Raw genomic sequence first — 25,137 nt, 5'->3', positions numbered from 1 at the left:
GTCTTCCCCTCCTTCACCACCCCTTCACAATCTTGTCTTACAGTCCTCTGTGTGCTGGTCTAACGCCTGCTAGGCAGGCCCTAAGCTCAGGACATGCCCTCTCATCTCCCCAGCAGACACCTGACACCCAGTGGGACTTGGATCCCAGCACCCCTCTCCCGGTGTCTTCATGGCAGCCCCGGAGCCACACAGACCTCACTCAAATCCTGGCTCTGCCACTTACCAGCTGTGTGGACTTGGGAGGTCACCAAAACTCTCTAAGTCTCAGCTGTTCATCCGTTAAGTGGGCGTGGTTACAACATCATTCTTGTTGTTATAAAGATGCAACATAAATCACTAGGAGCAGTGATGGGTGCTCAGTAAGCACAGTGATAGCCACTGCTGGAAATGCAGTGAAATAGATTAGGGTGTCCTGTTCTCAAGGTGTTTACCATCTGGTTGGGGAAATTTAAAAATAATGCAGAATAAGTCCAGAGATGTTATGTGAGAGCCAACTTGTAAATATGTGGGGTTCCAAAAGCTTTAAGGTTAGCTGTTTGATCTCAAAAGCACATAGTCCAAAATCAAAACAAAAGACTAAATATGGTACCATAAAAAGAAAGGTAGAGTTCATTATTTAATTCCCAGGCTAGCCTTCTAAACTCTTTAAGCCCTCGTGTTATATGCTGGACTCTTGCAATATAAGATAATATAAAGCACTACCAGCTTAACAGATATAATTAGCAAAGTTTTTAAAAAGTCTTTTGAACAAGAAATGGTTTCTTTACTTTGAACGCTGTTGCTCAAAGTAAAGCGACTCTCGGCTGTAGCAGTAGGACCCGATGGCTATTCTGGAAGGCAGAGCCTCCCAACACGATGCACCCTAAATAGTGTGCCAGTCCGGTGGCGCTTGGGCAGCCCAGAGTCCCCAGCCCTGCTGCCTTCAACTTTGAGTGACCTTGTCGATTTGCCCTTATGGGCCAAAAATATTTTTTCTGCGTGCCACTAAGGGAAAAGGATTGGAAAGCACAGCTGCAGGGGTCCAGAAGCCTCTCCTTGGGGGGAACCTCTCCATCCCTTTGTCTTTGGTTCCCCCATGGACTAAGAGCCCGGAAAGATTCCAGCCCAGGGCCTGGCCCGTTGAACAAACCAGCGCTGTGGCGGGAGTTGGACAGGAGAGGGGCGTGTTGGACAGCGCCCTCTGCAGGTCACAATGTGTAAGGCGGCCTGGGGGAAGATTTGAGGCAGAGGAGGCAGGACAAGGTGTTTGCAAGTCTTAACAGCCAGGCAGGCTGACCAAGCAAACACCAAGTCCCAGGCCTGGCAACATTGTCCCATGAGGGGCCGGAGTGACAACCCATCGCAAGGTATTAAACATGTTGTCATGAGGTTTGAGAACTGATTTGGAAAAAAATAAGTAAAAATAGCTAAGACTAGAGGACAGCCTATGAGCTACGCTGAGAGACCCTTGCTGAAAGAAGGGAAAGAAAGGAGCCTGTATTTACCTAAATTTCTCTACAAATTATCCTAGGTTGGTGTTATGATGCCCATTTTACAGATGAGGAAACTGAGGCTCAAGAGTTTGTCTCTTGCTCATCACTTCTAGCCTGGACAACTCCAGCAACCAAGCCGGTCCCCCTCCAGGTTCTCCCCTTTATACTTCTCAGTCCATTTTCCATGATGTGCATTCACTCATGCATTCAACAAATATTTATTGGGCACTGCTCTGTGCCAGGCACTGTGCTAAGCACTGGGGGATACAACAGTGAACAAAACAGACAAAAACCCCTGCCTTCAGAGGGCAGATGACAAACTAAATAGTAGAATGTACAGTGTGATAGAAAGAGATGCGCTGTGGAGGAAAATACAGCAGAGAAGGCGGTAAGGTGTGCCAGGCTGGGGCCAGGGTGGCAGGTTTAATCAGGTGTGCCAGAGTAGGCCCCTTTGCAAAGAGGACACCTGAGTGAAGACTTGAAGGAAGTAAAGAGGGCGGGAGCCACGTGGACGAGCCCAGCTGCATAATTTGTGGGGCCCAGTGCAGAATGAAAAGATGGGGCCCCTCGTTCAAATGAATTAAGAATTTCAAGATGACAATGGCAGGGCATTAAACCAAGCACAAGGCCCTTCTAAGCATGGGGTCCTGTGTGCGTGCACAGGTCTCACACCCATGTGGACATGTGGAGATTTGGGGAAAGGGTACTCCAAATAGGGAATAGCATGTGCAAAGGTGGGAGCATGCCCGGCACATTTAAGGAACAGCAAGGAGCCCAGTGCAGCTGGAGCAGTGAGCAAGGGGGAGAGCAGGAGGAGAGGAGATCTGAGAGATGGCAGTTAGGGGGTAATGGATCATGTAGGGCTCTGTAGCCACCGTAAGGACTTTGGTTTTTCCATGGCGAGATATGGGAGCTGCTGCAAGGTTTTGAGCCAAGGAGAGACCCTGAGAGTGCTCTTTTAAAAACCCTCCAGAAGCTTCTCATTGTTTTCAGAATAAAATCCAAACTTCTCAGCCTTGACTTCGCAGCTTCTCTTGGTCTGGTCCCTTTCTATCTTCATCCTTCTCTATTCCCTTCCCCCTTCTCCTCCAGCCTTCCTGAGCTACTGACATGCCCAGGCGGGGCTGTGCTGGTTCCTGACCCCTGTCCTGCTGCGTGCTATTCCCTCAGCCTGGCATACACTTCCACTCCTCTTCACCCACCTCCTCCCCATCCCTCAAACTTTGGCTCAAGCTTCACCTCTTCCAGGAAGACTTCCAGTGTGCTCCTCCCCATGGGGTTGAGACACTCCTCCCGGCAATGCCTGATCCAGGTCTATATGCCCAGCATCTAGCAAGGGCCTGGCACATAAACGTCCAGTTGATTGAAAGAGCACAGCTGGCATGGCACAGGGCACCAGATAGAGCCACACATACGTAGGTTCAAGTCTGGGCCTGCGTGCTCCGGAGCCTCCATCTTTACTCAGTCCTCCACTGCCTCCCTCTGTTCATCAGAGCTGGAGGACTAGTGTGGGTGAAAGGATCACAGAAGGCTTCCTGGAGGAGGTGACGCCAGATAGGGTGTGTCTAGTCTGGAGGAGAGGGCATTCCTGAGGGGAGAAACACACAAGCAAGGGCCTGGGCTGGGTCTGAGCAGGGACAGGGAGACCTCCACACCCAGGGGCTGAAGAGGCTGGCCCAGGACCAGGGTGTGGCCTGCAGGTGCCCTTGAGGGTCCTGGGAGAGGCAGCAGGCAGAGGGGGCTGGGCCTGCCGGGGCTGGCGCCTCACAGACGCTCCCATCTCACATGAGCCAGCTGCTGGGACTTCGTGAGAAAGGAGGGAGCTGCCAGGCTGGGCCCTGGCCTTGGGAGTTTGTTGCTGGGTGGTGGGGCTGGCCATCAGTGACAAAGTATCCCCTTTCCAGGCTCTATGTGCTGAAGCTGTCAGATGACATCGGAAACTTCGGGGAGGTGCGACTGCCCCTCCTTGGCTGCCTGGGTGTCTCCTGGGTGGTCGTCTTCCTCTGCCTCATCCGAGGGGTCAAGTCTTCAGGGAAAGTAAGTACCCCTCCCCCTGCAGGATCTGTGCCCACCCAGAGGTATCCTGCCTCCCCTACCTGGGTTTTGTGTGGAGGGGTGGGTGGGGGAGTGATGAAAGGATATGGGAGGGGAAGAGGGACCAGAGGACCAGTGGTGGTTGAGGGGGCAGGAAGAGCCCGAAGGAGTCCAGCGGGGCCCCTCTCGCACCCAGGTGGTGTACTTTACGGCCACATTTCCCTATGTGGTGCTGACCATCCTGTTCATCCGTGGCGTGACCCTGGAAGGAGCCTTCACGGGCATCATGTACTACCTGACCCCACAGTGGGACAAGATCCTGGAGGCCAAGGTGGGCTGTGGACGGAGGGGGACCTAGAGGGACAGGGAGAGGCAGAGAGGTGCCAGCCTCTGACCACAGGTCCTCACCGGCCCATCCCTCCCGCAGGTCTGGGGGGATGCCGCCTCCCAGATCTTCTACTCGCTGGGCTGCGCGTGGGGTGGCCTCATCACCATGGCTTCCTACAACAAGTTCCACAACAACTGTTACCGGTGAGACTCTCCCTTCCAGCCCTGGGGCTGCCCCCAGTTCCTACCCTCTCTGCAGCCTGACCCCAGCTCCCCCAGACCCACCAGATCCCGTGCAGCCTCCTGGCCCACCAGGGCCCTCCCTTCCACTCACGGCCTTGAGATCCTGGCAACGCTGGGTCCGGGTCCAGTCATTGCAGAGCTTTGGCAGAAGAGAGAAGAGGTGAAGACAGTGATGCCCCAGGGGTCTGTGAGGACTCAAGAGCCTCAGGCCCACTTAAAGAGGCCCAGAGCAGACCAGAAAAGAGATTGGGGGCACCTTTGTTCCTAGAAGTTTCTCTGTCTCCAAGCCTCTTGGCCCAAATCGGGCAGGGGGAACTAAGCTGCGTGTCCTGACTCTACCTGTTTTCCTCCCCATCAGGGACAGTGTCATCATCAGCATCACTAACTGTGCCACCAGCGTCTATGCCGGCTTTGTCATCTTCTCCATCCTGGGCTTCATGGCCAGTCACCTGGGTGTGGACGTGTCCCGCGTGGCAGACCACGGCCCTGGCCTGGCCTTCGTGGCATACCCTGAGGCCCTCACCCTGCTACCCATCTCCCCGCTCTGGTCCCTGCTCTTCTTCTTCATGCTCATCTTGCTGGGGCTGGGCACTCAGGTACGAGGGGCAGGACATGGGCCTGTGGCTTGGGGAGGGAGGAGGCCGGGGCGGAGGTCAGGCCCCTGCTCTGATGGCTGTATCCTGCAGTTCTGCCTCCTAGAGACGCTGGTCACGGCCATTGTAGATGAGGTAGGGAATGAGTGGATCCTGCAGAAAAAGACTTATGTGACCTTGGGCGTGGCTGTGGCTGGCTTCCTGCTGGGCATCCCCCTCACCAGCCAGGTAAGAGCCGAGGGAAAGGCTGGGCCGGAGTTGCCAGGGTATGGGCGTTAACAAGGGGGGAGTGTAGCCTCGGGCACCCTGGACTCAGCTGCCCACTGGCCCGCAGGCAGGCATCTACTGGCTGCTGCTGATGGACAACTACGCGGCCAGCTTCTCTTTGGTCGTCATCTCCTGCATCATGTGTGTGTCCATCATGTACATTTACGGTAAGTGCCCAACCTTACATGGCCTCCTGTGTCCCGGCCCTGGGCCTGCCCACGCTGTCCTGCGGGCCTGCTGACCTCCCTCTCTCCAGGGCACCACAACTACTTCCAGGACATCCAGATGATGCTGGGATTCCCACCGCCCCTCTTCTTCCAGATCTGCTGGCGCTTCGTCTCTCCAGCTATCATCTTTGTAAGTTTGTCAGTGGTCCCTCCCCTGCTGCCCTGTGGCAAGCGTCCTTCTCTTGGGAACCAGCAAAGGGAGAGCAAGAGCCCATCCATCTGGCCAGAGCTCCCCATGGAGGCTCCACACCCACAAATCTGGCCACTGGGAGTCCGAGCAAGGTTGCGTAGAGTCAGACAGGTGTGTGGAGACTCAGAACCACCCAGGCCCTGGCCTTGGGTTAGGAAGGGGGCACAGGGCCCTGTATTTGAAGACAGTGCCCAGCTTCGGAAGAGGAAAGCAGGCTGGCAGCAGCTGAGAGCCGGCCCTCCCTCCCTGGTGTTCCCGCCTGGCATTCCCAGAGGAGCCTCGGGAACCATGACTGACACTGGTGTCAGCCTCCGTCAGCCTCGCAGAGCTCCTGTCTCCAGTCCCTGATAGCCGAGGTGCTCGGAGTACTCAGGGTATGTGGTGTGATTGCGTGTTCCAGAAGCAGGTTGTACAAGTCAGATGTCAGCTCAGGATCCGGGACACCCTCGTAAGCCTTCCAGGCACTGGAGTGGGCCGGCTTGGGAGGGGGAATTCTGGGTTTCCACCAGTATTCAACACCTGGGAAACTCCCATCAGGGAGCTGAAATGGTGGAGGGAACTCCCACCGTGGCCAGGAACCATATATCAAGTCATGTGATACAACTCTCCAAGGTATCGTTAGTATCTCCACTTTACAGATGAGGAAACTGAGGCACCGAAATGTTAAGTAACTGATCCAAGGTTACACAGCTTCTAAGAGGCAGAGCCCTCATGCAAAGCAGGTAGTCTGATCTGGAGCCTGTGTGCTGGGCCCGTGCTACACTAGAAAGAAGTGCAGGAGGAGGGGTGGTCTATGGACTAAAAACCCTCTGATTTTGCTCCTCCATGCTCAGGGTGAGAAGTGGGGGGCAAAAGGGATTTGCTAGTGTAATGGTCCCTCCACAGAGAAGAGGCAGGGCCATCTCTGAGTGACAGAGGGGTCAGCCCAGTGGCCAGGGCAGTGTCCGGAGTCATGCCCCCATCATGCCAGCTCCTGTGTGCCACAGAGAGGTCAGCACCGGATTTCCACTTTGGCTCATGTTTCTGAATAAAAGGCCCCTGAGGGCTGAGGCCTCCGTCACATGGGTTGTGGGATCTTCCCGAGCCTGGCGCACGCACCAGCTCTGGCCACTGGCCCAGCTTTGAAACAGGAGCAACGGAAGTCTCCTGTAAGTGGTGGGAGGAGGGGAGGGTAGATGCCAGCCAAGCGCAGTGCCCTTGAGGGTTGTGGCTTTGGCCCAGGACCTGCCCCAGGGGAGCTCATCCTCCACGGCTCCCAGGAGGCTGCCGCCCTGCTTGGAGACCCAGGGCACCGCCCAGGCAGGGCAGGAGGCAGGAAGGGCCCTGGGTCCAGTGTCTCCGCGAGATTGAGTCAAAGGCAGCAGCGCCCTCTCTGTGCCCAGAAAGCCAGGCTGGAGTCACCTTCAGGTGAGGATGCCAGGCTCTGTGGACACGTGTTTCTGGACTGTTGGTTTTCTTTGGGGGCTTTACTTCTTTATATTGCTGAAAAGGTCTTTTTTGACAAACTCCATCCTTCTATCAGCTCAAATAAAGAATTTATTGGGACTTTCCCAGCGGTCCAGTGGTTAAGACTCTGCCTTCCAAGGCAGGAGGTGTGGGATCGATCCCTGGTCGGGGAAGTAAGATCCCACATGCTGTGGGGTGTGGCCAAAAACTCAAAAAAAAATTTTTTTTTAAGAATTTATCCACAGCTTAGATCAGGATCTAATTCCATTCAGAAAACTTGCTCTAAGCTCCTCTGTGTGCAGCGTCCCAGAAGGGCCCACCCACCCCTCAATGGATATGGGTCTTGCCTTCTAGAATTTGGTCACCCAGAAGGCTGGAGGGGCCTGAGCTCCAGAACACAGATGAGGGCTCAGGGTGGATGCTGAGCCCTCCTGGCAAGTGGCACCCACTGCCCCGGCTCCTCTGGGTGGCCCATGAGCCACCTGCCCATCTTTCTGCTAACTTTAGTTTTTTCATTGCTGGAACCCCAGGCTTTATTTCCCATGTCCCTCATCTCTTTCCAAAGCGGTTCCCGAGAGCATCCCCAGCCTGACACTCATGATTTCTAGCCTTTGGAGCCTCCCCAGGCTGTCTGTCACTGTCTCCACAGCCACAGACTGGCAGGACTTTGCCCTTTCCTCTCCCCCATTACTCCCACTTCCTTGCATAAGTCAGTTCAGATCAGCACACGAGATTGTGCCAGGCACCGTGCTGGGCACTGGAGACCCAGAGCTGATGCAATCCCAGGATCTCCCAGGTCTGGGGGAAACAAACACCCATAAAATGCTTAGTAGATGGAAAATGCCACTAAAGCCCTTTCAGGAAGAGGAGACTGGAAATCAGTGGAGGCTTCTTGAAGGAGGTGGCATTTGCATAGGGTTTGACAGAGGAAGATGCAAAAGAGGATCCTCCATAGTATGAAGGGTGGGAAACGCTGGGTGTAGCAGAGACACTGAGACAGTAAGGCCAGAAAGATAAGCCGAGGTCTTGATGTGAGGTGGAGAAGGCCTAAAGGCCAGGGATTTGGCCTTACCTCAGCAGGCAATGCAGGGCCATTGCGAGTCTTTGAGCAGAACTGACTTCCAAGGGCCACGGCAGCTGAATGGCTCCCTGGCTGGTTCAGGATTATGCAGAAGACAGACCTCTCCCCTTCCACCGTGGCCACCTGCCCATCATACCCTGGACCCCTGGTTCCACCAGCTTCTTCCACTACCCAAACACTTACGTCACCCCCGCCCTCCCCAAAATGCCTCTTTCTAGTTTGGGAAACTGGAGAGGGAGGGAGAGGGTGCGGATAGGAGGCCTGAGGCCTGGGTGGGGCTGGGCAGGACTCACGCCCACTCCCGTCCCTCACTCTCTGCAGTTCATTCTCATCTTCACGGTGATCCAGTACCAGCCAATTACCTACAACCACTACCAGTATCCAGGCTGGGCTGTGGCCATCGGCTTCCTCATGGCTCTGTCCTCTGTCATTTGCATTCCACTCTACGCCCTGTACCAGCTCTGCCGCACAGATGGGGATACCCTCCTCCAGGTGAGGGGTGGGGGCAGGGGGCAGCCAGGTGAAACAGGAGGGGGTGGATGGACGGGGCTTCAGGGCTCCCTTCTGATGACCGTGCCCACCCCGCCCCCAACCATGCCTACCTCTCCTGCAGCGTCTGAAAAATGCAACCAAGCCAAGCAGAGACTGGGGCCCCGCCCTCCTGGAGCACCGAACGGGGCGCTATGCCCTCACCATTCCACCCTCTCCTGAAGACGGGCTTGAGGTCCAGCCGCTGCACCCGGACAAGGCCCAGATCCCCACGGTGGGCAGTAACGGCTCCAGCCGTCTGCAGGACTCCCGGATATGAGCACAACTGCCGGGGGAGTGCCCCACCCCCGCCCCGTGCTCCCGCCACAGAGACTGGGGAGGCGGTGGACAGGTGTCACCGCCTGCCCCTCCACGCCCTGACCAGGGCGGCTCCTGTCACCTTGGCCACCACTGCTAGCGTGGTCATTCGTGCTCGTGTCCCTAGTGTTTACAGGTCCTTTGGATGCCAAGATGGCAGCTGGAGGGCGTGAGTGATGGGAGGGTTGCTGGGGGGCCCAAAGCACTTTGGAGGGGTCTCAGGCCAGGTCCCCGGAGGCAGCTGGACTTTATGTGGCCTCTGATGCCCCCACACGTTGCCCTGAGCTAAGGTTCTGGGTGGGCCCCCTACCTGTCCCCCTCCCCGAGCCTTCAGCCTCCTGACCAGTGTTCCTGCCCCCAGAGCAGACCCCAGCCTCTGCCCAGGCAGATTTGGATCTTCCTACCTGGAGGCAGGGTAAGGGGCTAGGGGGCTGTGCAGTGTTACATGTCAGGCTGTAACCCCAGCCCTGTTTGTCTGTGTAATTATTTTTGTAAAAATTGTATTATCTGTGGTTGCCACCCCCTTGCCCTTGGCCTCGGGCCCAGTCTGTCTTCCAGACCTGCCTGCACCTCACTCAGCTGCTCTGGGGTCTCTGCGCCGCCTCCCATTACTGGCTGTAGGGCCAGCCAGCAGAGGCCCATGACCCAACAGCCTGCCCAAAGAACTCGTTTCTGGGGGATAGGGGTGGGGTGATGTTCAGCAGGAGGTTTGAGCCCAGAGCCCTGGGGAAGGGGACCCTACATGACACCCCCTTGCCCTCCCTCTGCCAGGCTAAAGGCCCAGTCTTCCCAAAATGGGCTGCCCTTGTTCACGTGCCAAATGGTCCCAGCCGGCGTGCCCCACCCCCTCTCTGGAGCCAGAGCTCCTTCCCCCAAGCCCTGCAGTATCCGTTTGTCCGTCCTCTGTGCCCCTCTGTGCAGTGACAACCCCGGAAGAGCCGCCTCTAATCCTCTGTAGCAATAATGGTGCGCCGCCCAACCCTGCCCATCCGTGCACCACTAGGATTTTAAAGTCCATAGATTTTAATGAAATTTCTATTCCTGTCTCTGCGCTGCTGCTGTGCTTTGTCTGGGTCCCCCATGGGGACGAGAGTCAGGGCTGGGATGAGACCTCTTCCTGCCAGACCTTTGAGGGATGCCTGGGAAGAGAAAGGCCAAAGGCTGTTGATGGTCAGGACCAGACACCAAGGACCAGGCGAGGGGGTAGGGTGAGGGCCAGAGAGACAGACAGCCTTGGAACCCTGGTGAGGCCTCATCCAAGACTAGATCTGAAGTGGGCTGGACCATGGCAGCTGAGAGGTGTCAGCAGCAGACAGGGCGAGTTCCAGCAGAAGCGGAAGTCTCCTTCCTGACCAGCCCTTCAGGTTGGGGTCTGGGGCGCCACACTGGACATCGGAGTGGAAGCTGGCCTTTTTCTGGGGCTGCACTGAAGCTTCCGTCCCCAGCGGCAGGTGGCGGCCAGGCCTTGAGGTTTGGGGCAGCGCTCCAGAGGAGGAGAGGGCAGGTGGCACTGGAGAGGCCTGGCCCAAACTCCAGCAGCCCCACGGAGGCAAGGCAGTGGTCCGAGGCCCTGGCTGGAGGACTCCAAGGGCCGCAGCCTGAACAGGAGGGAGTAGCTGTGAGGGGACCGTGGCCTGCGCTTAGCCCACCCGTCCAGCTGTCCACCTGCTCTGGTTTACCTGTGACCGGGGGAGACACAGGAAGGCCTCGGAGGTGCCCGCAGCTCCTGTTGCATGGCTGCCTTCTGTTCCTTTAGCTCTGGAGGAGAGGTCTAGCTGAGACACAGCGCTCAGCAGTTCCAGGGTGTGTGTACAAGAGCAGGATGGGGACGGGAGGCTGGGTGCTCTGGGGCCTGCTCAGGGTCCTCACCTGCCAGGGTGGGCTCTAGGCTTGCCTCAGAGGGCCAAGGGGCCCCTGTACACTCCTCTTCCAGGCGGCGCTGCAGGGAGAGCTGGCTCAGTGCCCAGCCTTTCGGCAGGGGCGGGGCGGGGCGGGATGCAGAGGCCAAGATACCCAAGGTGGGGCCCAGGAACCACCCCATGCAGCCTCCTCATCCCAGCCACCTGAGGACACTCCTGAGAGGAACACCAGCCTCCCTGGAAAGCTGAGCTTGGCAAGGTAGTGGCAGGCCCGAACCCAGACATGGGGAAGAGAAGGAGGCAAAAGACCAGGGGCAAATCCAGCAGGTTAATCTAGAGGTGCTAACCTTGGACTTAGGGACTCAACCAGAATCTGGATTCACACGTACGAGAAGTGTGCATACAGGAGAAATGGACACAGGACTCACACAATCTTGGCACACACAGACACACATGTATGTGGATCTCACACACCAGGTGCGAGACGGGTGTGTCTAGGCTCAGCAGAAAGGCTCTGGGGGTGGGGAGGCCCAGGGCTGCTGCTCACCTGCAGGATGGCAACCTCCCTCTTCAACTTGCGACACTCCTCCTCCAGGAGGGCCCTGGGACATGGGGGAGTGCGGCACCGGCAGCAGTGCTGCAGGCCCGGGGCGCAGCAGAGCCCTCCACATAGACCCAGCCTCCAGCCTTACCAGGAGTTCCCTCTAGGCCCTCCTTTCTCAGCCCACCTCTCCCTCTGCTGCCCAAGTGCAATCCCAGCACAGCCTTGCAGCCCCGCCAGCCTCTTCCTGGGCAGGATGTGTCCTCTCCTTGCCCGCCTCCCAGCGCCCACGCTGGGGGGCCCCATTCTCTCTTCTGCACGACAGTACTGGGCCTGCAAGTCCTCCTGCCTCCATTCTCCCCCAGATCACAGCCCTTCCCCTGTTTAAAAGACTCCTCTGTGGTCCATCTCTCTCCCACACCCCAGGATAAAAGTCCTCAGGCCAAGGCCCCTGCTGGCATCCCTACTTGGCTACTTCCTGGCAGCAACCTCACCAGCAACCTGCCCTACTCTCCTGGGTCTCCCCATCAGGTATGCTGCCTCCCTCCTCCTTCCTCATAGTCCCAGTACGTCAGGATCCATCCCCCGTCCCACCCTCCCTGTCTCGACCCCCACTGCACACACTCAGGGGCCTCACCGCAGGTATCCGGCAACCTGGTCAACGTGGGACACGTTCAGTTGGTCCTTGATGACGCTGAGGTCCCTGTGACAGCTGCTGGCAGATGAAGTCAACATCACTCTCCCATGTTGCTTCACCCCAGGCCTTCAGGACACAAATGCCATTTCTCCTAGACAATTTTGTGTGTTTTCTCACAAAGGCAACATAAGATGGTACTAACAGGAGGAGTTCTGGAGCTTGGGTTTGCAAATGGGCTCTGCCACCCTTCACTGTGTGTGAGCTTGGACAAATCCATCATCCTTTCTGAGCTTTAGTTTCCTCATCCGCAGAATGGGGACATCACCCACTTCCTAAGGATGTGCGAGAACTAAGTTGCTGCCATTCAGTGATGAACACGCTGCTGCTCATTTATCTTGTGCAGTCCCCAGCCCTCTCTAGCACAGCCCTTGCACCTGTTCTCCAGGCCGGAGGAACAACTGACCACTGGATGAAGACTTTCCTTCCACCCATGTCTGCGTATAGTGCTCCCTCTTCCTGCAAAGCTCTTCTCTATTTATCTGTCTGGAAGTCTGTTCCTCATGCTCTAAGACCCAGATCAAACCAAGCTTCCAGGCTTGGTACATGTCTCCTGGGCTTCTGCAGCCCTCATGTGCTGATCCCTACAACAAGTGGCTGTAGAAGTGTCCAGTCCCAGACCAGGAGCTCCTCCATGACGGCAGGTGGGACCCGCCAGTTGGCTGGGGCCTCTGCCAAGCGGGAACAGACCCCTCCTTTCCTACCACTATACCTGGGCTCACCAGCTCTCAGGCGGAATATCCCCTGCTCTGGCAAATCACGCCTGGGCTCCTCCAAGGCAAAGCGCAGGACCCCGGGGCTATACTGGACCCAAGCCTGGGTCTGGTCCCTGCAGAAGGTGCACACGGGGGACACTCAGGGGCTCCTTCCAGGGAACCACAGGAAAGGCGACCCTGGCCCCTTGTCAGTTTCAGGGCTAGCCCATCTGAGTTCTGGGGACAGGGCCCAGCCCCAGGTCTGAGGCTCCAACCTGCCCTCACAGATGGCCTTCCGGCGGAGACCTTGGAGCAGCTGCCGCAGTTCCTGGCGCACGAGGTCTCTGAGGAGGGGCGGTGGTGCCAGAAGGAAGGAGAGGTCAGAGGTGCGGCGCGAACCAGGGGCTTGGAAGGATCGAGCCTCTCGGAGCAGTGATCGTAGCATCACCACCTGCAAGGAGAGCTGGGACACCTTGCGACTGCGGGGGGAAGTAAGGGGAGGAAGGGGAGCTAGGGGAGTGAGGGGCAGGGCAGAGTTAAACTGGAGAGGGCTGGGCGGACAGTGAGATCCGACAAGAGCTCGAAAGTTACCGGGCAGAGCCAGGGACCCGGAGGAGGTGAGGAAATCGCCCAAGTCGTGGGATAGGCCTGGAGTGGGGCCCACCTTCCCACGCCCCACCTCTGCCCGCAGCTCCAGGCTCAGGTCCACCGTCGTCTCCCCGAGAATCCTCTTCACTTCGGGCCGCTCCGGGAGCGGAACGTGCTCTTCCACCAGCTCCCACAGCGGCGGGGAGTCCCCAGGCATGGCCTGCCCGCACCGCCGCCCCGCAACGCGCGGCCGCACGCTCGGACTGCCGAACAGCTGATCGGAGAGCTGGGTTACTGGGAGACCGCAGGTCTCCCAGTGCTGGGCACGCCCCGCCCCTTCCTGGTCTCACAGGCCACGCCCCCAGCCTGTCTCTCGGGCCGGCCTCTCCCCAGCCCCACCCCGTCCCCACGGCTAGAGTTGCCCGGTCCAGAGCCGCCGATCTCTGGCGCTGTCTCTTCTACCCAGCTACTGGCCGATTCTCCGGGGCCGGGGACCAGGAGCCAGGCCACAGAACTGGGGCCCTAGCCCCACCTCTTCCGCGCGACCGTCACCCGGGAAACGGGGCCCGCTACCCCAAGCCCCGCCACCAGAAGGCCCCGCCCCCGCCCATTCCAGGGCGGTGCCGGCTCGTGAAGCCCAACCCACAGCCCTGGTAGGTGGTTTTGGAGTGCGAACCATCCACACCGCCCTGACTCCAAGCACCTTTCGGCTTCAGGGCAGGTGAAAGAACCGAGAAATCTGAGCCCAATGGGTTTATTACTTCTTTGTCTCTTCTGGCCGGGAGGCAGCGGCAGGGTAAACATTTCTCCTTCCAGCCGGCGGAAGTCTAGCGAACCACTGCATTTCGAGGGGCCTGGGGAACCAGGGCAGCCTGGGCCAGACCGATAGGCTGTCCTGGTTCCCCCTGGCCCTCCCGTAACACACTCTGGGTCTGGGTTTAGGGATCCAGATCCCCATCCCCAAACAGACAAAGGGGCTGCTCCATTCACGTTTTTTACTAAAGCACCCACACAAGTTTCTGTGCAATGTACAAACACGAGCCGGCCATGGGGCTACTGCCTTCTCTCTGAGGGGGGCGGGGCAGGAACCCAACGGATCCGAGCCCCATCCGCCCCATGCAAAGCCCAACCCCAAGATCCCAGACACAGCACGCCCTCTGGTCCCCTCCTGGCGCTGCTCCTCAGCAGGGGGTGCACCAGAGTTTGCCCCCTACAATGTTGAGTGAAAAAGGTTTCCCCTCCCCTGGGAGCATGGGGGATCCCCAGGTCTGAGAATTCCCCCTGGAAGCGACATTGCCCCCTAGTCATACCTCCCACTCTTCCAGGCCCTAGGGGACTCAAGGGGGGGAAACTGAGGCACAGAGAGGTGGAGTGACCTGGCCCAGGCCACTTGGCGAGGCAGTGCAGGGGCTGGCCCAACCCTGACAGTGAGGGGGGCTGAACTGGGGAGGGAGGAGCAGGAAGAAGGGTTGACCCCAGAGAGGGCTACACTTGAGGGGTCTGCCCAGGACAGAAGCTCCCCGAAGTAGGTTCTGAAACTTCCAGGTGCAGCTGGGGGGCCTACTGAAGACCCTCAGAAAACAGAGCCCACAGTCTCTGTCCTGGGGGATCTGTCACAGAGCAGCCACCAGCCAGGCTGTAGGTCAGTCCTCTGGCAGGCAATCCTTGGCACTGGTAGCCTTTGTCCATTGGTGTCAGCCCCGAGGGGGCCATGATGGGGGCCGCCCAATGTCCACTGTGATATTAGTGAAGAGCGGTTGCCGAGACACCTCCAAGACCTGGTACCGCACTGACCCGATGCCATCCCGCTTCATGGTCAGCTTCGTGTTTTGAATCTTGGTAAACCTAGATAGGATGGAAGTGGGTCCAGATCAGGGCTCACCACCAAACCCAACAGAGATCACTGGGGCCAAGGGTCACGCCATCCTGGCTTCTTCCTGGGGTGACTCAGTTCTCTTCGTCGCCCCGTCCACCTGCCTGGAGCCCTTTGGCTCTTGCAACTACCCTCCAAAAAGAGATCTCACCCCCTTGAGTCCAGAATCACAACACCCTCACAAATCTTTCTCTCATCTCAGACCTAGACACAGGGCACCCCACAGGTACCTCAAATGCAACGTGTCCTGTATTGTATGCATCATCTTTACTCCTCACACCCATCATCTCTGTGCCATCTTCTCTGTTCCTCATCCTTTAGTCACTCCTTCACCATCTATTTATTGAGCAGTCCCCGTGTGCCAGGCGCGCTCTAAGCACCAGGGTCACAGCCATGAACAGGACAGCAAGGTCCTTCCTCTCGTGGCAAGTCTATTCCACTAAGGGAGACAAGTAACAGACAAGGAAGACATCAGCGCGCTAAGGGAGACAGGAGAGGGAGATCAGGATGACTGCCATGGAAGGGGTGCGTGTGGGCCATCAAGCTGACAGCAGAGGAAGAGCATTCCAGGCAGAGGTAACAGCACATGCTGACCCTACACTGGAAATGTGAATTTGCACAGCTGAGTGGCTAGAGCTTAATGGGCCAAGGGGAAAAACCAGAGTAAGATTAGCTGGGAGGTTAGAGCATGTACGGGCAGGCCTCTGTAAGTCAGAGGAAGCAGTTTTTTATTCTGTGGGTGAGAAGACACTGAGGGATTTTTCGCCCAGTTTGGGGGAGGGAGGGCCAGGGAACATGAACTATAGAAGAGGGAAGACAGAAAACCAGCTGGGCAAGAGGACGGAGGCCACACCAGGGCAGAGGTAAAGGGAAAAGTGGACCAGCTCAGATATGTTTGGGGGGGTGGCACTGATGTGACCAGCTGATGGTCCGGACATGTAGGGTGAGGGAAAGAAGAATCCAGAGCTCCTAGGGCTTCCCTGGTAGCGCAGTGGTTGAGAATCTGCCTGCCAATGCAGGGGACACGGGTTCGAGCCCTGGTCTGGGAAGATCCCACATGCCGCGGAGCAGCTGGGCCCGTGAGCCACAATTACTGAGCCTGCGCATCTGGAGCCTGTGCTCCGCAACAAGAGAGGCCGCAATAGTGAGAGGCCCTCGCACTGCGATGAAGAGTGGCCCCCACTTGCCACAACTAGAGAAAGCCCTCGCACAGAAACGAAGACGCAACACAGCCATAAATTTAAAAAATAAATAAATAAATAAAACTTTAAAAAAAAAAGATCAATTTGGTTATTAAAAAATAAAAAAATAAAAAAATAAAAGAATCCAGAACTCCTAGATTTGAGCAAAAGCAACTAGGTAGATGAAACCAGCATCCACAGAGTTCCTTAAGCCAGAAACATCTTGCTATCATGCCACTCCCCCACCTAAGGCAGACATCACAACTGAGGATGGCACCTAGGCACGCTATTCCTGCAACAGGACCATGGCCCCTGGCAGGTGCTTCCAGAGCTCCACTCCCACCCTCATCCCAACTGTTTTGATCCTCCCAGTCGTTCTGAGCTCAGTTCAGATCGCTATCCAGAGCCATCCCAACACTGAGTGCTCTCCCTCAGATGCCCTGAAGCCCCTCTTCTCCTAGCCTGTCGTCCTTGCCCTGCTCACCATGGTTTTTATCTGAACTGCTTTTTCATCAGCTCCCTGGACGCCTGGTGCGTCATGCTTCTGCCAAAGATCAACCCTACATCAGTGCTGCCACTTCCCTCCCCACTCTGACACACTGGCTTCACAGCAGAACATCCCTACTGGTCCCGTGGGAGCACGGCAGCGTCACACCCACATGCCCCCTGGGCTCCGTCAGTTCCTTTGGGCCTAGTCTGCTTCCTCCTGCTCCACCCAGCAGCTCTGCCAGCCCTTCACCTTCTTCAAACTCAAAGGGTGGTCCTTCCAAACCCAAATCTGGTCCTGCCCCTTCCCCGCTGAAAACCCTTCTATGACTCCCCAGCGCCTCTGGGACAAAAGTGAAACTCCCAACCTGGGATCAGCAGAGACCCCCTCTCCTGTTACTCCCAGCTTTCAGACTGGAGTTTCAGACTCTCAGTGTATACAATGGACGTTCACATTCCAGACTCCTACACATACTATTCCTTTTATCCAGACTGGCCTCCTCCATCAGCCTGGTGAATATAGTACTGTGCCTAGGGTAGGGGTGTGACAAATATTTGTAGAATGAGTAACTCTTTTCAAACTCCAGTTTACCATCACCTCCTCCAGGAAGCCTCCCACCATCACTCCCTCTTCTGCCAGGACAGCACCTTGCCCTGATCACCTTGTGCTGCCTCTGCCGGCCTCCCTGCCTAGAATGAACTTCACACGGGCTATCCAGCCAGGACTGGGTCTGACTGCTCTGCACCCTCTCGCCCCCTGGCCCTACATTTCACATGCCCTCAGGCACTTCTCCCACCCAGCATCAGACACCAATGTTGCTTCCTCCTCGGAGACCAGCCACCTACTCCAATCTCAGAGGGCTCAGCAACGACTTCCACTACCACCCCACATTGCTCGGGCCACCTCTGTTGGGTCCGCAGGTCCTGGGGCTGTGCCCTGGGCCCGCTATCTCTCGTCCTATCTGTTCTGGCACAAGTGAGGTCTGTGAGGGCACCGAGAGGAATGCAAGCTACTCAGTGACGATCTGAGCCCTGCCTTTAAACTTCAGTCACTTCTAGGAATCAGGCCAGGGGTGAGAGCCGGACGGGGTGAGGCTGAGCTGGGGACTGGGGAACAGGGATCAGGGTGGTGGGAGTCATCTCTATAAGTCAAGGGTCGGGGACCTTGGGATCACCTCTGGGTGTCAGTGGCACTGGGACATCACCGCTACGGAGTAAGGGGCTGGGGCGGTTGGGGTCGAGGGCGCTGGGGGTCACCTTTGAGGGTTGGGCTCATTATGCTTGTCCCGGTCGTGCTTGATCATGCGGTAGCGGCCTATGCGGACGTCTGGGCGCGAGATCTTCATCCCAGCCAGGGAGATCCTGGGGACGGGGACAGCCGGGCTGGAGCAGGCACCAGGAAGGGTGAAGAGCCCCGCCCGGTCTGCGCCACCCCCGCCTCAAGCACCCAGTCTACTCCCTACCCTGTCCCCACTCACCGGTTGAAGATGTCGTCATCCTCACCACCCCAACCCCAGTACTCGTTGGGGAAGCCGTTGATTCTCAGGAACTGGGATTTATTCAGGCCCGACACACCTCCAAAGTAGCCAGCATAGGGCAGCCTAGGGCACGGAAGGCAGGCATCAGTGAGGGGCCTCAGGGGATTCCAGATGGAGGCCCGGCAGCAAGGGGGCCACTGGGGCTGGGAGCGATGGCCTGGGTTGGGTGGGGAGGCCTGGGTCCACCTGAGAAGGGAGCCCTCACCGAAAGCCAAACTTGTCCATGGCAATGGCGAAGTGGCGAGGCTGGTCGCCACAGCGGTACAGGTTGCGGTCATCCATGGGCACCAGGTCCACGTCACTGAAGATGAAGCAGTTGTAGGTGGCGTCCTCCTTCAGTGCCTCTAGGAAACCCACGTTGAGCAGCTTGGCCCGGTTGAAGGTGTCCTCACCGTGCTGGGGTTGGTGGAGGGGACAGGTCAGCTCTGGGCCTGAGACTTGGAGGCACCTGCCACTTTACCACCATCCAGCGCGGTCCCTGCGGGCCCAGTACTACTACCCCCACCTGCCCCCATCGGGGCCCCCAGACTCTAGGAATCAAGGCCAGCTCTTTACCCTGGACCTGGCCTTGCAAGGCCTTTCAGGAAGTGACTCCATCTTCTCTCTGGTCACTGCCCTCAGATGCTGAGGACCAGCTATACTACATTCCTCCACGACCCCAGAACACGCCAGACTCTTTCTTGCCTCCAGGCCTCGGTGTTAGCAGTTCCCTCTGCCTGGAATGCTCTCCTTCTATGCTTATCAAACTCATGCCTGGAAAGGCCTCCTTCACCAAACCTCCCCGCCCCAGTATAATTACTCATTTCCTCCCGTGTGCTTCCCTTATGCCAGGGTCCATTCCAACTGTTACAATTTAGAGCTCTCCTTTCATTCATTCCTTCTAACATGGCAGGTGGCCCTGTCCTTGGTGCCAGGTGTCTTCTCTGTGCTGGTGCGAATCCTAGAGATGACCGGCCCTGAACACACAGTTTCCCTACTGAGCACGTCACAGAGTGAGATGAACCAAAAATGCCCCCAAATGACCAGCATCTAAGATGCAGAGACCACGAGGACTGAGCCACTGAGCCTCAGCCACCTGTCCCCTCTGGCTCATGTAGATCCACATCCAACTCCCCGGGCAGCCTCTGGGACCAGGACGGGACCAGGCTCAATTCACTTGTCTCTGCAACAAAATGATAAGCACAGTGAGCCTGGGATCCCCCGAGAAATGGGCTGCGGGACGAGGTCTCCTTGAGGCCGGCCTCCTGGCCATGTAGCCCCAAGCTCCAAATTCTGGCCAGAGCAAGAAGGGTTCCATGGAAGGAGCTGGCTGGCCCCTGAGCCCCCTGCTCCAACCCATGATCTCCAGGCTGGAGCCAGAGACGCCCCTGGTCTTCAAGTGGGCCCTTCTGGAAGGAGAGGAGGAGTAGCCCCTCCTCTTCACCAGCCAGCCTGGGCCCGAGGGGGTGGGAGCTGCTCCCCTAGAACCTGAACGGCCCAGCCTCACCTGCTCTCTTTCCTCCTTGCCCTGAACCTTCCCACCAGCCCTTGGAGCAACTGTCCACTTTCTCCTGGCTCATCGGCACTCCTTCCTAACCTCTCTCACCACCCCAGGGCCCTAGGTTTCTCCCACAGGGCTCATAAACATGCTCATTTCTCTCCCATCCAAAGAAAGCCCTCCCTCTAGCCACCGCCCTACCTTTTGCCTTCCCTTCTCAGCAGAGGGGTTTTTTTTTTGATCGAGAGTTGTCTCCAATTGGCTACTTGCATTTTGTCAAATCTGATTCCTTCTGCAACCCACTGCAATCTGCTTCCGCCCCCACCAGGCCCCTGAAATGGCTCTCGCTGGGCCCACCTTGTTGCTAAATCCACTGGACGCTTCTTAGTCTACATCCTTCCTTACTCCCCCAGCAGCGCTCATGCAGCTGCCACGCTCCCTTCTTGACGCTTATTCCTAGGCTCCTGGGACACCGAGCTCTCCTGGGTCTCCTCAAACCTTTCTGGTCAACCCACGTGGCCTCTGTGTTCTCTCTTTCTCCACCCGTTCCCTTATGTTCTGGCTTTCTCCTCTCAGCTCCCAGGCCCCCCTGGGCAGGCTGACATTGCTGGTTTTAGGGACCATCATCTGTGTACTGGTGGCTCCCAGATCCCTCTCCACCTCAGACCTCACTCCTAGGTCGATTCATTTGTCCAACTGCCTGCTGAACATTCCTCTTATACTTCCCCCAGGCACTTAAATTCATCACATGCAAAAAAGAATTCAGAGTCGCACTCACCCCCAGACCTGGCCCAGATCCTATGTTCCCATCTCATTCAGAGGCGCAGGCATCCACACTGCCAACAGTCAAGACAGAAACCCTCGAGATGTCCCGGCATCTCTCTTTCCTTACTCTCTGCTATAGTGTCACATCTCTCCCCTCACCCACACGACTCCTGCCCGACTCGTATGCACATTCACCACCTCCTTCCTGAACATCGTAGCCTCTTCCCAACCGGGCCCCCTGCCTCCAGGCTCCCCTTGCATCCCACTGTCCACAAGCAATCAGAGCAATCTTTTTAATAAGCACACATACACATTGCTCCCTCATTAAAACCTCACAACGGTGCCCCATCACTTTCAGGCTAGAATCCAACTCTTTAAGATGCCTCCTAAGACCCTTCTGGATTTGGCCTCCACTAGCTCTTCCAACCTCATCTCTGTTACCCACCCTACACGTTGGACCCCACCCCTCAGCGGACAGTTCCCGAACACATGAGACCAGTTCGCTCGTTGGGGCCTGGGGCCTCCAGGTCCCTCTACATAAAATGCTTGCCTCCTCCAGTCCCTCCGCCAGCTGATGCCTGTTCATCCCTCAAGACCCATCTCAATCGTCGCTTTCCCACCCCAGGGCTGGACCAGGCCCTTTGGTGGTCCCACTGCCCCCTGCTCCAACTCCAGTCACACAACATTGTCCTGGAGTCTAAAGGGATCCAAGTTCAAGTCTGGGAATTCTCTGTGGGGAGGAGGGCCTGTATCAGATCCTCTCCAGGTTCCGGCAGCCAGCCCCAGCCAGGCCCATGGCAGGGCTCAGAGCCTGAGCTGAATTCCTGGATCTCAGCTGTGCTCAGCACTTGGCCCTAAGGCAGACTTGATCCCTCTTTCAGGTCTAACTCTCCCTCTGCTCGGGGCCCTCCATATCTCAGAGCCAGCATACCCTAAGCCGCCACCCCCGTGGGTGGGGCCTACCACGGGTAGACAATGGCGCTCACCCCCTATCGAGGCCATGCACACACCTGGCAGTGTGCACACCACCATTAACACACATGCACGCCCCTGAATGCACATACAAACCTGCCTACACACGCAATGACATACACGTGCCCCCACACATATGTACACGTGTCCGCACAACCACTGGCAGACGAGCAGCCACGAATGCCCCCAACCCCGTGGCTGCACCAGCAGGTATGTGGGCCCCTCACCCACGGGTGCTCGTGGGTTCCCTGGTAGCTGGTGGCCAGCCTGGGGGCCGCAGGCAGCACACCTGGTTGATGACATAGATGCCATAGCGCAGCCGCTGTCGCCTGAGGATGGGGTGCAGATAGTGGAGCCAGTAGCGTAGGTGGTGCTCCCGGTGTCGGAAGGGGATGATGACCGCCACCGTGTGGGCTGGCGTGCAGTCGGGCGGTGTGTAGCGGCCGCCCAGGAGCACGCCTGGGTTTTCCCTCTGCACCCGCTCCAGGGGCATGGGTGAGGTGAACTCAATCAGCAGTCGGCCCACTGCAGGCAGGACGGTGGCAGCAGTCAGGCCTTCATCAGAACCCAGGGACACCAGCCCTCTCCCTCCGCCTGGGGTGGGCAAGGGAACCCCAGGAACAGCCCTCTGACAACACACCCAGACCCTTGGCAACCCCGTGGGTCAAGACTCCACTCCCCCAGTCCCCTGCCCACCCCTAGAGGCAAGCCCCACCCTGCAGTCTCACCAAGACCAGGCGGCGAGTCAGGACAGGGTGGCAGGACAGGAGCCGTGGGGCCCGGCCGGGCGCTGGGAGCCTCGGGGAGCCCGGAGCTGGGGGCGGTGGCGTTGGGCCGAGAGCAGTTGGTACTGCTGCTGGCGGCTGGGTGGAGGGCACGGGCGGGGCCTCGCGCACTGAAGCGGCTGAAGAAGGCCAAGTGCTGGGCGTAGACGTCAAAGTAGAGGATGACAGCCACGAGAAAGTGCAGCAGGCAGAGTAGGAGCACGGCCTTGCAGACGCGCTCCAGCGTCCCCCCGAGGAGTCTGCTCATCCCGCAGGCGGCCACCGGCCCGCCCAATGGGCCCGGGCATCCGGCTGCTGGCCTGAGCAGGGGTAGGAGAGAAACAGACCCAGGAGGTCAGGGCCGGAGGGGCTAGGCCACCCACCCACCTCCTGCGCACCACTCACAGTCTTAGACCCGCATCCTCACACTTACCTGCTCACACCCTTCGACTTACATTCTACCTGCAAATACACACAAACAGTCCCTGGCAACTCACTACTCCCGCATCTTCACACAATGCCTTCCTTCCTCATCCTCACTGACACTCACAAGCACAGCTTCACCCACCCTCACACTCAGGTATGTGCCCTTATTGCCTGACTTCACACACACCCCATGGATTCCCAAGAACATGGACATGTGACCTCTAGGTCACGCTGGCTCATACCTGAACAAGGAAACACGTTTACGTATAGACCCACATGTGTTCTCTGTGCCCCAGAGAACAAACGCCCCACAGGCCAGCATCCTCAACCCAGGACTCCTGGTCTGGGGGAGGGAGACCATTTACTGAGTACTTACCATGCAAGAGCGCTTTGTACTCAAGACTTCATTTAGTCCTCTGGGGAACATGGTGGGCAGTGGTTTGGTTGGACAGGTTCCAGTGGCAAGCAAGCCAGGCCATCTGGGACCAGGCTGGGAAGTGGCCCTCAGCATCCAGGTGGCCCAAATTTGAACAAGATGTTTATGGGATCCCTTCCCTCTGGAGCAAGAGGTCAGAGTACAGGGTGGGGCATCAGACACCCCTCCCATAAGACCTCAAGGATTGGGATGAACTATCTGGGGCCTGCCCAGCACTGCTGGTTCTGATTCCCAGGAAGGGGAACGCTTGGGCCCTGGAGACAGCATGTTAGGAGAGGGTCTTGCCTGGGCCATGGCTCTAACTGTGGGTCCAACACAGCAGCAACACTTCTGGGGGGCACTTCTGGCAGTGCTTCAGAGAGCAGGGTGAGTCCCACTCAGATACATAGCGTCACACAACCACAAAGACACCCGCAGTCCCAGCTACAGTCACCTGCACTCAGATACACACAGAACTACATATAGAGTCACAGACACGCCTGGGTGGCAGGAACAGCAACACGAGTCACGCATTCACAAACAAAGCCGCCGCTCCTGGACTTACAGAGTCACACAGACGGGCTCCCGGGCAGCTCACAACACCCGGACCCACGTGCAAATACTCCCACCCCTCCCTCCGGGGCAGGGGTTCTGGGTCAGGCTGCCAGGCTGCGAGGTGCGTTTGGGCGGGGCTGTAAGGCTGAGTGGCCTGAACACGTGGCACCCCCGAGACCTGGAGGCAGCGAAGACAGGGTGGGTGTGGAGCCTGGCGGGGAGGGGGCTTGGAGGAGAGGATGTGGGGTAGGGGCCGAGGAAAGGGGAGCGAGGAGCGCCTCCCCACGCCACGAGGCCAGGGTGAGCGAGGACAATAAGGGAGGCTGGCTGGGAGCGGGCAGAGGAGCCCGAGGGGGGCGAGGAGACTCGAGGGATGGGGGTAGGGTGGGGTGACGCCAGGCCAGTGTCCGGCCGCTAGCGACTCTCACCGGGTCCTGGGCGGGGATCTCGGGGCCGCGCTCGGGGCACCCCTCGCGGGGCCGGGTCTAGAATCTCGGGGCCCCGGGCTGGGGGCCGCGCGCGCCCCCCTCTCACCCGGCGCTCGGGGCTCAGCAGGGGGCGCCGCTCCGGCTCCGGCTGGATTCCGGGCTCCGGCGGCTGCGAACGGCTCCGTCCCCCATGGCCCGGCCCCGCCGCCTTCCGCCTCCCGGTCAGCGGCCCCCGCGGCCCCCGGGCCGCCTCCCGCCGCCGCCGCGGGCCATGGAGCCGAGCCGCCCCGGGGGGCAGGGCGGGGCCGGGCGGCCGGGCAGACCCACGAACCCGCCGACCGATAGACCACAGCGCCGCCACCTCCCTCCCGCGCTACGGCGCCTCGGAGGGGCAGGCCCGGCCCGCGCGCCCGCGCGCGCGCCCCCGCAGCCCCCCGCCTCCAGCGCGCCCGTCCCCGCCGCGCGCCTCCGACGTCCGCCCCTGCCGGCGGCCAAGCGCGACGGAGCGAGGGGACGGAGGACTAGGGAGAGGCGGGAGAAATTAATCAGACTCATCCAAGGGGTTGGATTCGAGGTCCGAACCGGAGAGGGTGTGGATGGGTAAAACCCATTACGGAGGAATGGGGTCTGGTCTGGGTTGGAGCGCGAACTCGGCCAAAGAAGGGCACCTGGAAGTTAGGCCAACTCGTGCAGGGAGGTCAGGGATTTGTCAGCTCATCGATGGGAGCATGACTAAGGGTCCGCCAGAGGGGGCTGCTAGTTAAAACTGGGCAGGACACTGAAAGGCGTAGACAGAAGTGTGTGGCAGGGGCTTCTAGGGAACAGGAGGTTGGACAGGAGTGGGAGGAGCTGGACATGGCCCCAAGGGATCAAACTAGTTACTGGCAGGGTATGGTGCGGGGACGACGGGCAGAGGCAAATGAATGGGTTCCAAGGCCCCAGGGGTAGAGATGATGGATGCCTGAGGGTAAAGCCAGGTAAGCAAATGTGGCTAACTGGGGCTGGGCTGACCAGAGCCCTGAGAGCATGGGACTAGGACACCTCCCTTCCCCACACAAACACATGGGCCCATATACCTACACTCCCCCCTTCCCTTCAATAAAGATGTTCAGAACTACAGAGTCCTCAGCCCAGCACACTTTCCTTCCAACCCA

General features: G+C 58.3%; 3 protein-coding genes across 24 annotated transcripts in view; 1 reads left to right on the top strand and 2 right to left on the bottom strand.

Annotated features, from left to right (window-relative positions):
* The window catches only part of SLC6A9 (solute carrier family 6 member 9), a 31,654-nt gene extending 21,878 nt beyond the window's left edge, over positions 1-9,776 (top strand). For 6 of the 8 annotated variants that reach the window (XM_036873002.1, XM_036873010.1, XM_036873029.1 and 3 more), the window contains 9 exons: positions 3,377-3,509; positions 3,703-3,837; positions 3,934-4,037; positions 4,435-4,672; positions 4,763-4,897; positions 5,004-5,103; positions 5,193-5,293; positions 8,202-8,372; positions 8,494-9,776. In XM_036873002.1, coding sequence (XP_036728897.1) covers positions 3,377-3,509; positions 3,703-3,837; positions 3,934-4,037; positions 4,435-4,672; positions 4,763-4,897; positions 5,004-5,103; positions 5,193-5,293; positions 8,202-8,372; positions 8,494-8,688 — 1,312 coding nt within the window. In that variant the 3' untranslated portion in view covers positions 8,689-9,776. The remainder of the gene's footprint in view (positions 1-3,376; positions 3,510-3,702; positions 3,838-3,933; positions 4,038-4,434; positions 4,673-4,762; positions 4,898-5,003; positions 5,104-5,192; positions 5,294-8,201; positions 8,373-8,493) is intronic. The other 2 variants (XM_036873055.1, XM_036873039.1) reach the window with 2 other exon arrangements.
* On the bottom strand, positions 9,765-13,381 carry CCDC24 (coiled-coil domain containing 24). Of its 13 annotated transcripts, none has more exons than XM_036873095.1 (8): positions 12,791-13,381; positions 12,533-12,649; positions 11,764-11,841; positions 11,133-11,187; positions 10,596-10,665; positions 10,406-10,484; positions 10,136-10,324; positions 9,765-9,865 (listed from the first exon to the last, which is right to left on the bottom strand). In XM_036873095.1, exons 1-8 carry the CDS (start codon positions 13,318-13,320, stop codon positions 9,820-9,822), a joined length of 1,164 nt encoding a protein of 387 aa, XP_036728990.1. In that variant the 5' UTR covers positions 13,321-13,381; the 3' UTR covers positions 9,765-9,819. The 13 variants fall into 13 exon arrangements, 12 of the variants coding, with proteins under 12 accessions (XP_036728990.1, XP_036729018.1, XP_036729063.1 ...); XM_036873123.1 differs by lacking the exon at positions 9,765-9,865 and having other exon boundaries at positions 9,923-10,324; positions 12,791-12,966; positions 13,195-13,381; XM_036873168.1 differs by lacking the exon at positions 9,765-9,865 and having other exon boundaries at positions 9,923-10,321; positions 10,407-10,484; positions 12,791-12,966; positions 13,195-13,381.
* A 703-nt stretch (positions 13,382-14,084) lies between these two features.
* B4GALT2 (beta-1,4-galactosyltransferase 2) lies at positions 14,085-24,276 on the bottom strand. 3 transcript variants are annotated; one of them, XM_036830327.1, is made up of 8 exons: positions 24,090-24,217; positions 22,962-23,142; positions 22,124-22,479; positions 21,685-21,920; positions 18,387-18,577; positions 18,122-18,244; positions 17,901-18,005; positions 14,085-14,948 (listed from the first exon to the last, which is right to left on the bottom strand). In XM_036830327.1, exons 3-8 carry the CDS (start codon positions 22,425-22,427, stop codon positions 14,798-14,800), a joined length of 1,110 nt encoding a protein of 369 aa, XP_036686222.1. In that variant the 5' UTR covers positions 22,428-22,479; positions 22,962-23,142; positions 24,090-24,217; the 3' UTR covers positions 14,085-14,797. The 3 variants fall into 3 exon arrangements, with proteins under 3 accessions (XP_036686222.1, XP_036686230.1, XP_036686212.1); XM_036830335.1 differs by lacking the exon at positions 22,962-23,142 and having other exon boundaries at positions 23,984-24,276; XM_036830317.1 differs by lacking the exon at positions 22,962-23,142 and having other exon boundaries at positions 24,090-24,249.
* Between the last annotated feature and the right edge of the window lie 861 nt (positions 24,277-25,137).

Source organism: Balaenoptera musculus, chromosome 1, assembly GCF_009873245.2.
Source record: "Balaenoptera musculus isolate JJ_BM4_2016_0621 chromosome 1, mBalMus1.pri.v3, whole genome shotgun sequence".
In the NCBI taxonomy this organism is placed as follows: Eukaryota; Metazoa; Chordata; class Mammalia; order Artiodactyla; family Balaenopteridae; genus Balaenoptera; species Balaenoptera musculus.
The sequence above is the reverse complement of the archived record's forward strand: the minus strand, read 5'-3'. Positions and strand labels throughout refer to the sequence as shown.